The sequence below is a fragment of the Diadema setosum genome, chromosome 5 (assembly GCF_964275005.1).
Source record: "Diadema setosum chromosome 5, eeDiaSeto1, whole genome shotgun sequence".
Classification (NCBI taxonomy): domain Eukaryota; kingdom Metazoa; phylum Echinodermata; class Echinoidea; order Diadematoida; family Diadematidae; genus Diadema; species Diadema setosum.
The window spans coordinates 45614469-45629008 of NC_092689.1; the positions used below are offsets into that span (position 1 = coordinate 45614469).

The 14540-nt window shown below is 41.9% G+C and overlaps 1 protein-coding gene across 1 annotated transcript in view; it reads right to left on the minus strand.

Annotated features, from left to right (window-relative positions):
• LOC140228959 (uncharacterized) overlaps positions 1 to 13472 on the minus strand; it is a 114972-nt gene extending 101500 nt beyond the window's left edge. The window contains exons 1-5 of the mRNA XM_072309221.1: positions 13409 to 13472; positions 3889 to 4236; positions 2356 to 2562; positions 1927 to 2073; positions 950 to 1294 (exon numbers count right to left, since the gene is read on the minus strand). Coding sequence (XP_072165322.1) covers positions 950 to 1294; positions 1927 to 2073; positions 2356 to 2562; positions 3889 to 4236; positions 13409 to 13472 — 1111 coding nt within the window. The remainder of the gene's footprint in view (positions 1 to 949; positions 1295 to 1926; positions 2074 to 2355; positions 2563 to 3888; positions 4237 to 13408) is intronic.
• Between the last annotated feature and the right edge of the window lie 1068 nt (positions 13473 to 14540).

A 14540-nucleotide genomic window follows, 5' to 3' on the forward strand; every position in this document is an offset into this window, starting at 1 on the left:
TAAAACCGATCCGTTTTCTGTTATGAGCGACGTACGGGTACTGAGAAGTACTTGCGGTGGAGTTGCCTGCGAGGTGCTGCCGGTAAGGGTCTCCTACTGGTGTTCTGCGTGTACCTCTACGAGCGAACCCCCACGACTCACTCGGAACAACTTTTGAGCATGCTCAAGGCCTTGTCATACCGTATCTGGGGAAGTTTTGGGGTTGCAAGACTTGCGGGGAAACAAATTTGCTACCCGGAGCTCTCCGCAGTTGGTCCGCACCTGACAGTACCTAGCGCGTATCTCGCCTGTAGTTGCCCGGAGGTGCGCACGCGAGTCCGATTTAACCGCAGCCAAGTTTTGAGCATGACCAAAACTTTTTTTCCGGGTTAGTCGCGGGGATGCCCGGAGAGGTCCACGCAGAACACCAGTAGGAGGCCCTTAGCGGAAGCACCTCGCAGGCAACTCTCACGCAGGTACTTCGCAGTCCCCGTATGCAGCCAAGATAATGACATTCTGTGGGATTTCTGCCATTCCTTGAGAGGAATTCCTTCACTGAGTTGTCAGCCCCCACGCGCCTGGCACATAAGGTCAGACAGTATACCCGCAAGTAAAATTTAAACCAGCAAGTAAGACACATGCACTGACTCGCCCAAATCCTGGTCCGCCCTCAGAAATTGTCCGGTATGTTAGAAAATCCCTACATGCAACAAGCCCGCGTAGCTTGCCCGGAAAGGTGTAACAGGGTCTAAACATGGTTGTGGGTAAAAAGATTTGCGTGCGCACCTCCGGGCGACTACGGGTGCGATACGTGCTAGGTACTGTTATGTGCGGGTCATCTGCGGGGACCTCGGGTAGTAAAAATTGCTCCTCGCAAGTCGCACGCAAGGCTTGCCCGGAAAGGTGTGACACGGCCTTAAAGACTACCGCACGCTATCAATCGTTAGACGATTTCGGAAACACTGCTTACCCTCTCCGAGTATAGGCCTCAACTCTAGTCTGAAACCCTGGCCTATTTCTGCCTCATCCGATGAGAATTGAATCCAAAGGGCTCTTTCCCACACGATCACATCGAGCGGAACATCACGCCCGGTGAAAAGTTGAACAGTAGTTTGTCGCCCTGTGCTGTTTTCACCCTTACGAACAAACAAGACGTCGCCTTCCCCAATCAGGTCAAAATCTAGGAAATGCAGCAAGATTCCGAATCCCTGTGGTACATTGACTGTCCACTCAATGTAAGCGTTGTTCTTGTAAGGCATTGGGTAGAATGGAGATGTCAATTCATGAACCTCTCCTTCGGTCAAGATGACTGGAGCTATTTAAAGGGGAATGTTTAATGTATACAATATCTTCAAAGGCACTTAGATGCACACGCACACATACACACACACACACACACACACACATCATATACGCATTAGGCATACATGTATGCACAAATATGCATTGTTTATACACTTGTATAACGAGATGATTTACAGCTTGTGAAGTATGGCATCCATGAAAAGCAAACTGTGTTGAGAATTTGGATTTACTCACAAGGTTAGGGATGTTCTCGGTGACTTCATTAGATAATTAATTCATTATGATTTTGCAGTACATGTATTAAGTGTGTGTATTTGCCTGTCTGTCTCTCTGTGTATTACATTTTGTGTCATTAAAGATATTTTCTCCTCTTTTCCCCAAAACTATCATCGAGTAATCCGGTCCTTATCTAGTAAATGCGTCCACTGAAATTACGAGCCAGGTGTGTTTTACTGTATTTTGGTACATTGAATTTTTGAAGGTCATTATATTTTTGAATTCTGAATTTAATTCTGGTGGTAACAAAGACGGATTCGTTTAAATATAAATTAAATATTCACTAAGGAGTACGTCCAAATAGTTTAGTAGGCTATTTTTCATGATCTCTACAAAGTTCTGGAAAAGGAGAGTAGATGTCCTTACGTGTAAATGCTGAGAGCTCAACCATAAATCCGCGTCGTCCATCTGTCGGGTCTGTGCTCAAAAATATCGAAATGCCATTGACGGTGGTAGTAAGCTCATCAACAGCTATATCCCTTGTCCCAGACCAAACTGCGATATTTGCTCCACCTAGACGTCATAAAGAAAACAATCCATATAACCCAGCATTATATTCCTCGACGTAACGTTTTATCTTCCTTCATGATGTACGTTCGTTTCATTCCTTACCCTGAGCCCAAGTAGCTTGCCAGGCATACTGCGAAACAACAAACAAACAAAATAATGATCGGCTGAAAATGTATGTTTTACTCGATAAACAGCAATCAACTCGATATACTTTCTTTCACACGCAACCTCAGGGGGCCTACAGTGTGTGCATAAGTATTTGCAAGTCAGCTGGTTTATTCTTACCTTCTAGATACCATATTCCATTGTATACATAGACCCTGTCGTTGTCATTTGGCATCTCGAAGTCCAGGAGTTTCAAACGGATTCTGTATTGTTCTGATGTTTCTACTGTCCAAAAACGGGCGAAATTGTTTGGATAATCACCCGGGTAATACAGCGATGTCAAAATGACACTGTTGTCTGGTCCGACGAATGTTGGTGCCAAGTTTCCTGACCATTGGGAAATACATGGATACAAAAACGGAATGCTTTATATGACTTGCATGGTCGATCGGATAGTTCTCCTCACGTAATTTCCGCTGAAAAAAAAAAAAAACAGTTTCTAACTTTTTTTAAAATCTAACTTCTTTTTTTTTTTCTTTTCCGGGAATGAACAGAGTCAAACATGCCACTGCAAAGACTAAAAATAAGTCTTCTTGTTAAAGTAGTGCTGTTTCATATCAAGAACATGCATGAACTGGCTCATTTCAATCGATTTTCCCATTTTTAAGCTGATCAGTAAAATTCTTTACAGGGGAATTTTGAACCAGTGAAAGTCAATCTGACAAGAAAGTGTAAAAACTTCTTTTGCATTACAGAGAAGATTTGAAGAAAACCGGATAGAAATTTGTGAAGTTTCGCTAATTTTCACACAACAGGTCTTGAACAGTGAATACAAATATTAAAAGTGAGTGAGTTGATGATGTTTTCGTCTTACAGCTTGCCAAATTCTTTATACTCAAATCCTAATATCATATCCGACTGATCATCATTGTGAAGTTATTTAGCCGGGATGGGCATTATATTTTACATTTTAAAGCTGAAAAATCGAATTTTGATCACTTCTTTTTTTTTTTGCACATTATTACGTAAGGGAGGAAAAAATGGTGGCACAACAACATGTCATACATTCTGACAACAAACAAATCACCACCATGCACCATACCAAACTTAAAGAACAACAAAACTTGATTGCTCCCCTCGCCTCTAGCGCCATCGTCCCCAGTCTCCATCCATCCTCTCTGCTCCAACGTGGGCCGAACAGGCCACACCCACTTTGCACAAATGCATATTCATGACAACATGATCAATGGAATGTTGTGAGGTGATGACGTCACCAGCTCATTCATGTGCATCCACATGAACTGTTCGAGAATTGTTTTACAAAGATTAACGAAAAGTCACGGTTGAATAACTTCCCTTCATAACTTTTGTCCAATTTTGATCAAATTTTCACTGTTGTTTCTACAATGTATAAGATTTTATTCTTTCTTTTTAGACTAACTTTTAACTGATCCCGAATTTTCCTTATACTGCCGTCGAGGAAAGGTGGACGACAGAATGCAGAAGCAAGATAAGAGAAAATCTATTCAACGTAACTAAATCAACTGCAAACTGTTTGCTGTGAGTGTACTACATATACAACTACACTCAAAAAGGGGTATTCAGAGATTTAAAGAATCAACGCAACGGATCACTGTGAGAAACGACGAAATTTTGTGAAAAGCTGCGTAATTCACAATACAGTTACGCACACTATAAGAAATAACGACATACCTGGCTTTGGAATAGGGGTCAACTCAACTTCGTATGTTCCATTAAGTCCCTCTGTGTAGGCAGCAAACACGATCCACATACGATTACTGACAGTGACTAGGTCGCCAGGAAGCTCGCTCCCTGTGAGTTCGAACCGGTAGGCTCTGCGGTTGTGAGGTCGGAGTCCATCGCCGATGACAAAATTCTCAATACCGAGCATGAGGTTGAATTGTTTGAATCTCGCGTGAATTACCGTGCCCTCTGGTGCCTCAATCCGCCATCTAGCCACGAGGAACTGTCGGGAAGTATCGGTAACTTGGCCGGCAGAATATATCGTTTGTGGCGTTCCACTAACGAGCTTTACATCAGCTGACATGCGTTGGAATGAAATACACAGAGACACCTTCATCACTCATTCATGATAACTGCATTGGATTATGGACATGAGTAGCCTGAAGATGACTTAGTAACAGTTCGTAATTGTATTAATCATTAGAACTGACATCATTACAGTCAATGAGACTGTGTCTTCTTTAACCTCCATGTCAATGCAATATTGAGATCCGGGTTGAGCAGTGTTGAGTATGGCTTTCCTGGGTAAATTATTTGAAGAGTTTGTTCGCAAAACCGATAAGTCCATTTTTAAAGATTTTGAACTACGGTCTCTGTCATAAAGTACAAAATAATACCTTTTAGATGACATATTGCTCACTACATATAAAGGTACATTTTTGAAGTTATGGTCAAAAGAAGCAAATATTTTCTTGTTATTCTCTTTACTTTTCTTGACCTTTAATCGCAAATATCTCCAATTGGGAAAGATGGACTCATCGGTTTTTGCGAACAAACTCTTCATTTACTATCATGATTTACCATGTTTACTAATTGAAAAACTTTGGAACAACTAGCTACATCTGTAATACTGTAGTTAATGAATGAATAAATGAAAATCATAACTCTGCTGTTTCACATGCCATATAGTGAAACATAATGTGTGAAATCACCAGACACAGATTAGTAAAGCTGTTATAAGGCGCACATTTTGGTGACACCTTCCCTTGAGACAATTCTCTTTACTTTTCTTGACATTTAATCGCAAATATCTCCAATTGGGAAAGATGGACTCATCGGTTTTTGATTAAGGGAGCTTTAGATTTTCGCGACGGGGACGTTCAGAGGGAAAAAAAAAAAAAAAACATGTTCTGAAGCGCGCGTCAAGTCGATCTATTTTTAGCTTGCGTCGTCTGGTTTTTTTTTTTTCACTACGCGTTCTGGGATATTTTTACGTCCGCACAATTTGCGACGTAGAGAACTACTTCATGCACCGATCATATGGGGGCGCGATTTAATTTTTATACGTTGCGTCCCAGCGTAATCTAAATCTTCAGCACGACGCAGGGAAGAGGAGAACGTCCAGCTCGAGCGTCGTCTCAAGCGTCCGCGCTGCAAATCTAAAGCTCCCTATTAGCGAGTTTAAGAACACTAAGACGACGCCTCCAACCTGCATGTTTGGACAATGGAAACAGCTGTCTTGCGCATATGCAGGACACGATTTTTTTTTTTTTTTATCTTAGCGCTCGCGTCGCGTATCTAAAGCTTGTTGATATTAGTCCGAAGAAGAAATATTACTTCATAGAGGAAGACTTAAGAAAAGGGTAAATAAAAAAAAAATCAACACAGTGTTACGACCAAAATCACTCTGAGAATGATCGCACAAAAGAAACAATCAACTAATGTTCAGGCGGTTTATTAACAGTGATATTGTGGGTACAGACTCGTAATCGGTTTTCACATCAGTACAATAATGATCAATAAACAATTATAAATCGGTAGTGAAATCACTTACAGCCAAATTTGAAATCAAGTAATCCTTTGACAGTGTCCAGATACGATGTTCGATGCACCGATGAATGATCCTTGACGCACCGATGAATGGTTCCTCCGACGTAACTCCAAAGGCACTGGTTGCAATAATCCACTTTATAAATCCAGGGTAAAGTCCACGATAAACAAGGTGTATGTCCACGGCGAAACGTGCAAAATCCAAACGTTATGACAACCACGTCCAGTTGATGCGTTGAATGATGATTCACTTTATAACGTCCAGCAAGGAATCCAGCCCGTCACAGCTTTGCCGTAATAATGTCCGTTGACACTAAAATATGGAGTCTATCTCCAACGTAGGCAAATTAATTCTCTGCAGGCAAAATGTCTCCCAGGCCTTATCTCCACAAACACAGTTTGTATAGCAGGTCAGCAGGTAACACAGGACTGACTATAACAAGTCGCTTCAGAGCCAGAAGTGACGTAACTCTCAGAGCAGAGGTGTTGGGTACTCTGCCTACCTCAGAATTTCTCCGGCTTATATATTCATTCACCCCTTTCTAGTACATTCTGTAATTTTCTCCAACCTGGGGCTACATACCTGAACATACTAGCAAGTCCAAATTCCAGGAATCCTGGATGACTCACTGCCTAATATGTGTATAACATCATTGCCAAAATTAACTACCAATCACATTGGGTTACAAGGGCAGTGCCTCACTCAGCCAGCACTTCCTAGAATTTTCTGGAATGGGTTAAATCATTCTAGATTGAGTGAGCTATAATGTATTTCCTGTCACATGCATACATGTACTGTAGCTACATTGTATACCATGTAGAAAATTCTCCACTGATCTGGTCAGCCTGTATGTACTATATCTATATCATATAGAATGTTCTCCATTAATCTGGTCACCCTGTGTACATACACATAAAACAACCATGCATACAGCCTTGATACATGTACATAACAACTTGTGTGTACATTTGTGACACCATCCCCCATGGGAAAAAGAAAGCCTTGCCGTAGCAAGGGTTTCTTTTACCTTCACAATTTCTTATTGTTATTTACAACGAATGTGAGGTAAAATCCAACTCAAACAACCATAATCACATACTATCACATGCCTTTTGAAAAGCTGCATTGATTCCATGTTCTCTTTTCATGGATACCAGTTACATTGATATTGCTTGGATTCTCGGAGCTTATACAATCATGTCAAACTGTTTTGCATACATTAATGGATATGCTAAACACATACAATGTACACTAGTGATATGCGGTGAAAACTTTTCACCTTTGATACTCTCTTCATGTTACACTCTTGACAAAGCGTCAGCAATTACATTATTTTTGCCTGCCACATGTTTGATTTTGAGAGCATATGGCTGCGTCATCATGCTCCATCTGAACAGTCTATTGTTCTTCATTTTGAACCGGTCTAAAAAGACCAAGGGGTTGTGGTCAGTATAGACCGTGATCTCCCCTTTGCTATTTGTCAAGTACACTTCATATTGTTGGAGGGCAAGGATGAGACTGAGAGCCTCCTTCTCGATAGTTGAGTATTTCTTTTGGTATGCGTTCAACTTTTTGGAAAAGTAGCTAACCGGTCGTTCAGTGCCTTCTTCATCTTCTTGGAGCAAAACCGCTACCACTCCTACATCACTAGCATCTATTGCCACTTTGAATGGCTTTTGGAAGTCAGGAGCTGCTAGAACAGGCTCATTAGCAAGGACTGCTTTTAGTTTCTCGAAGGCTCTTTGACACTCATCAGTCCAGGTGTACTTTGCCTTGCCCTTCAGCAGGTTTGTCAGGGGGGTGACTACAGTGCTGAAATTCGGTACAAATTTCCTGTAGAAACCAGCCATGCCCAGAAATCTGAGCAACTCCTTCTTGGATTGGGGAATGGGAAAGCCTAGTATAGCTTCTACCTTGGCCTCTCTTGGCAATACTTGTCCCTGACCGACTACATGCCCGAGATACACCACTTTGGCCTTTGCAAATTCACTCTTTGCCAGATTAATCACCAATCCGGCCTCCTTGAGTCGATCAAAAAGTTGCCGCAAGTGTGTAATGTGCTCCTGCCACGTGTCACTATACACTAGAATGTCATCAATGTATACTACACAGTTGTCAAGCCCGGCAATGATTTGGTTTGTCAGCCGTTGGAAGGTGGCCGGAGCATTTTTTATGCCAAATGGCATTACTTTGCATTGGAACAAGCCATCTGGTGTGGCAAAGGCAGAAATCTCCCTGGCTTTGTCGGTCAAGGGTACTTGCCAGTATCCCTTTAGAAGGTCTATTTTACTGACATATGCAGAATTTCCGACCCTGTCAATGCAGTCTTCTAGTCTGGGAATGGGGAAAGAATCTGTTTTCGTCACGGCGTTTACCTTTCGGTAATCTATACAGAATCTTTGAGACCCATCCGGTTTGGGCACCATGACGATTGGGGAGCTCCAACTGCTTTTACTCGGTTCTATTATGTCATTGTCTAACATGTACTGAACCTCTTCCCGTACTTTTTGCAGTTTGCTCGGGTTTAGTCTGTATGGGTTTTGCTTGATAGGGTCAGCATCTCCTACATCAACATCATGTACAGCCAGAGGGGTGCAGCCTGGTTTGTCTTTACACAATTCTTTGTACTCATGTAACAGACTAGTCACATCTTTCCTCTGATTTTCAGGTAGGTAGTCCAGTGCCTCATCTACTTTCCCTAACATCTCTGAGTTAGACAACCTGGCACTAGAGGGCGCACTTCCATTCTCATCTTGGGTTTCTCCCTCTTCATCTACTACTTCTTCTACCACCTGAGCTACACCTACAGGCTGACTAGCCTTTCTCTCATAGTACTCTTTCAGCATGTTTACATGACACACCCTCTGATCTTTTCGTCTGTCTGGCGTACTGATCACATAGTTCACATCATTGAGTTTCTTTTTGACACAGTATGGGCCACTGAACTTGGCTTTCAATGGTTCACCTTGTATGGGCAGCAGTACAAGAACTTTGTCACCTGGTTTGAAGGTTCGGGCTTTGGCATTTTTGTCTGCCTTTCTCTTCATTGAGTCTTGTGACACTTTCAAGTGTTCCCTAGCTACCTCACAAGCCTTTGAAAGCCTTTCACGAAACTTTGACACATAGTCAAGTAGGTGGACCTCATCATCCTCAGTCATGAATTTCTCTTTGATGAGCTTCAGTGGGCCCCTAACTTCATGACCGTACACCAACTCAAATGGGCTGAAACCCGTCGACTCATTTGGGGAGTCCCTCGTTGCAAACAGCAGGAAAGGGATGCCCTTATCCCAATCCTCGGGATACTCCTCACAAAATGCCCTAATCATTGTCTTTAGGGTCTGGTGGTAGCGCTCCAACGCACCTTGGGATTGGGGATGATAAGCTGACGACTTCAGCTGCTTCACACCCAAACGATACATCACCTCTTGAAATATGCCTGACATGAAATTTGACCCTTGGTCAGACTGCACTTCCTTGGGCAACCCATACCTAGTGAAAAACTGCACTAGAGCATCCACCACAGTCTTGGCAGTGATATTTCTCAATGGGATAGCCTCTGGAAACCGTGTAGACATATCCATGATTGTCAAGAGGTACTTATGACCCGACCTAGTCCTAGGCAAAGGTCCAACACAGTCAACTAGAACCCGACTGAATGGTTCATCAAACGCAGGTATCGGAATCAATGGCGCCGGCTTCACTGAATGCTGTGGTTTACCAGCCACCTGACATGTGTGACAAGTCTTGCAAAACTCAGCCACATCCACATTCAACCCTGGCCAATAAAAATGCTTCATGATCCGATCCTTTGTCTTTCTGACGCCTAAATGGCCGCCAACAGGTAACTCGTGAGCAATCCTCAAGATCTCACCGCGGTAACAGGGAGGGACAACAACTTGACGGACCACCGTCCAATCCTCATCAGCTGGCCTATGGGGAGGTCTCCACTTCCTCATCAAAATGCCATCTTTGACATAATAGCACTCAGGGACCTTTTCGGCCTCAGCCTCAGAACACACCGTCTGAGACAAGCCTTTCAACTCAGAGTCTGCCTGCTGTGCTTCAACCAAGGAAGACTTGCTAAACAGCCCATCACTGTTAGCCTCGGAGCCTAATACAGCAACCCCATCATTCAAATCCTTGAAAAAGGTTTCTGCCAACCAAACACCGGAATTCTCCTCCACATCAACAGAATCCGCATCATCTTGAACAGCTCTACGAGCCTGAGACCTAGTCACAACACAATCTGGGAAAATCCCAGGAAACTCCTCCTGCAACTGCTCAGTTTCAGCAACCACCACTGGTTTATCCGAAACAACTGGAGACGCAACCACCTTATCCCCAGCCAAGTCATTCTCCAACAGGAAGTCAATGCCTACCATGGGCAACTCAGGAACAACTCCAACAGTGACAGGACCAGAAACTAGGTCACACTTCAAATCCACTCTATACAGTGGTACTGACATATAACTGCCATCAACAGTTTGAATCAAGACTTTTGCATTCACTGCACTATCTGGTGGAAAAGTCATACCACCATCCACCATCAACGACTGAGAGGCCCCTCCCGCAGGATGACTACTGGTTTACCTGCCTCACCAGAAGTACATGGGGTCACCTCACCATCAAACAAAAAGCTACGATAGCTCTCATCCACCTGCTTCAGCCTATCTTTGAATTTGGGAGATCGACTTTCCATGGCCTGTGTTTCACTGAAAGGGACACTATTTTCGGGTAGGACACTTTTTGACATGACAAATCCCATGTCCTTCTTTGCTTTGTTTTGCAACTTCCAACACTGTGACTTTACATGCCCTGTCTTGTTACAGTGAAAACATTTGATGACATTTGCACTTGTACTGGACCCTTTGTCAGATTGAGGCTTTGGTGCCGATGAAGTTTCAGAACTCGTGCCTTTTTCAGAACCAGCATTCTTTGGATTGCTCGACTGATTTTTGTCTCTCTTATTTCCAGAGAAATTCCTGAAAGGTGGTCTGTTGTCATTTCTGTGGGTCAGCTCATACTCATCAGCCATCAAGGCTGCTTTATGCAAACTTGTCACTTTGTGATCATCCAAATGCGACCTCACACTGAAAGCAACACTCTTTTTGAATTCTTCCAAGAGAACAACCTCACGTAGGTTATCAAAGTCCTGATCCACTTTCAGGGACCTGTACCACCTATCAAACATCATTTCTTTTTCACGAGCAAACTCAACATGTGTCTGGCCTGGTTTGCGGTACGAATTTCTGAACTTGTGTCTGTACGCCTCTGGCACCAACTCATAAGCATTCAACACTGCCTTCTTGACTGTAGCATAGTCACGTGATTGCTCTTTTGAGAGAGATGAGTACACATCGGCGGCTTTGCCGACAAACACACTTTGAAGGAGCATGGGCCAAAATTCCTGTGGCCAGTTCAAACTGTCAGCCACCTTCTCAAATGACACAAAGTATGCATCAACTCTGTTTTCCTCAAATTTTGGCACCAATCGAATGTTCTTGGCTAAATCAAATTCAGAGGGAGCCCTTTCACGATTTCCAACAGTTTGTGCATGAGTCAATTCCATCTCACGCAATTTCAGTTGTTGCTCCACTTCAATTTTCTTCATTTCAATTTCTCTTTCCACTTCTCTAGCCCTTTCCCTTTCCTTCATTTCCATTTCTCTTTGTTCTCTTTCCCTCTCTCTTTCTAATCTCATCTTCTCTTTTTCCAGTTCTAGTTCCCTTGCTCTTTCTCTCTCCTTGATTTCCAATTTTGCAAGCTCAAGCCGTGTTTGATCTGACATTTGAGCTTGATCTGAAGTGTCAATTTCTTCTTTGAGCTCCATGTGACCAGCTACCAAGTCAAGAATCTCTGCCTTTCTTACACCTTGTGGAACATCAACATTCAAATGCTGTGCAATAGCAGTCAAATCACATTTGCGTAACCTTTGCAAATCTTTGAGGGACAAATCTGTCCTCTGAACAAATGCCTGAACATCCATTGTACTGATTGACATTGTCACAATGTATACACACAATGTACAATTGAACAATCAACTCAACCGGTATTTTGTCTATACCAATATTCTGGATTCCGGAACGTTCCAAATTTTAAGTTTTGGCTTTAAATTCACTTCCCGGACAAGCCCCCAATTTTGTTACGACCAAAATCACTCTGAGAATGATCGCACAAAAGAAACAATCAACTAATGTTCAGGCGGTTTATTAACAGTGATATTGTGGGTACAGACTCGTAATCGGTTTTCACATCAGTACAATAATGATCAATAAACAATTATAAATCGGTAGTGAAATCACTTACAGCCAAATTTGAAATCAAGTAATCCTTTGACAGTGTCCAGATACGATGTTCGATGCACCGATGAATGATCCTTGACGCACCGATGAATGGTTCCTCCGACGTAACTCCAAAGGCACTGGTTGCAATAATCCACTTTATAAATCCAGGGTAAAGTCCACGATAAACAAGGTGTATGTCCACGGCGAAACGTGCAAAATCCAAACGTTATGACAACCACGTCCAGTTGATGCGTTGAATGATGATTCACTTTATAATGTCCAGCAAGGAATCCAGCCCGTCACAGCTTTGCCGTAATAATGTCCGTTGACACTAAAATATGGAGTCTATCTCCAACGTAGGCAAATTAATTCTCTGCAGGCAAAATGTCTCCCAGGCCTTATCTCCACAAACACAGTTTGTATAGCAGGTCAGCAGGTAACACAGGACTGACTATAACAAGTCGCTTCAGAGCCAGAAGTGACGTAACTCTCAGAGCAGAGGTGTTGGGTACTCTGCCTACCTCAGAATTTCTCCGGCTTATATATTCATTCACCCCTTTCTAGTACATTCTGTAATTTTCTCCAACCTGGGGCTACATACCTGAACATACTAGCAAGTCCAAATTCCAGGAATCCTGGATGACTCACTGCCTAATATGTGTATAACATCATTGCCAAAATTAACTACCAATCACATTGGGTTACAAGGGCAGTGCCTCACTCAGCCAGCACTTCCTAGAATTTTCTGGAATGGGTTAAATCATTCTAGATTGAGTGAGCTATAATGTATTTCCTGTCACATGCATACATGTACTGTAGCTACATTGTATACCATGTAGAAAATTCTCCACTGATCTGGTCAGCCTGTATGTACTATATCTATATCATATAGAATGTTCTCCATTAATCTGGTCACCCTGTGTACATACACATAAAACAACCATGCATACAGCCTTGATACATGTACATAACAACTTGTGTGTACATCTGTGACAACAGGTCAAGGAAGTATGGAAATAATTAAATTCTCCTGCTACAGATTAGCCATATGCACATAATGATTTCGGACAAAGGTAGTGTTTTGATGGAAATGTAAATCTTAATTCTTGTTGAAATAAAATGTAAAGAAAGACTTTAACACTGGGTCAGTTAACTGATGGTAGGACAAAAACACCTCTTGGTCATACTCTCATCCAATTGACGGACAACTGACGAAAACTTTTCCACTGATTATTTTTGTTGGAAGAGCTAGCATAAACATTGTGCTCTTTGAACTTAAATAAGTTTGAAAAATGATAAGAGGACAGGTGATGTATAGAAGACACACACACACACAAACACACACACACATATATACATATGATTATGAGATGAGCTTACATGAATAAAGGCATGCACGGTTGTTTCAACTTACGTGTAATGAACGTGATGCTTAATTTGTAACCAGATGCAGCTTCTTTGTGGTCACTTACAAACATGAACCATAGCCAGCGAGTCTTGGATTCCACGTTGTTTGATATGTACGAGGTATTTCTTGTAAAAGTTCCAAGGAGTGTTTCTCGCATCCCCACATCCTTCCCTTCACCTATGTACAGAATATCAAACCTGTCGGGCAAAATACAGTATTAGACCAAAACACGCATTGTTGACTAGGCAGCCTAGGATTGATTCGTGCAGTGAACTAAAGTTTACTTGGGAATTCTGTATCGAGTCTCTCATCTATGAATCAAACTATGTGACAAAATAATCAGATGATTTTACTTTTTTTTTTCGCTTTTGAAATTAATGCAAGGTAAATTACGAAACAAAAGTTTTATAGTTTGTTAATCTAAAGAGACATGGACTTGTCATTAAGTATGACTAAGATTAATTTCTGATTAGAGAACATTGAAAAGAAATAAGACGGAAGAGCACCTAGATATACCCGCTGCATACGATTGAAATTGAAACTTATAGCTCGATGTACATAGTTGATGTAATTTTTGTGAACATGAACGGTAAATTTTAGCTTTTCAAATTAGGCAGGTTTCTCCAAGAAACGCGAAAATGAATTCTTCAGAGAATAAGATTCATAGCAAGGAGTTTATATATCACCTTTAATGATAAAACACTAATTTTGTCATCGTGGATTTGACGTCAAAAATAATATTGTCAATATCATGCTTTAATACAAAATAAATGCATGTCACACTTGGTTGAGGAGGACACATTGTATAATTTTGTGACTTGTCCCTTTTTGCATCCCCAAAATAACAACTATCAATACATGATATGTGATTTTTTAATGTAACAAAAGCATAAAAAATATTAGTCAAAATTCAACGCTCCGTACCCGTACTCAGTAGCCAAGGACAGAATCTCAACGACGACATAGTAATTTTCCGGCGCCTCGACAACTTTGGAGAGGAGAGTGTTGAGGGGATAGTTGCCAGGAAAGTTTGGAGAAGTCACAATCAGAGCATCATCAACCTCATCTCCCGCAGAGACTCCAAAGTCAATCCTTTCAGCTGCAAAACAAAATAATGTTATGTTTTTCCACTCCCTAA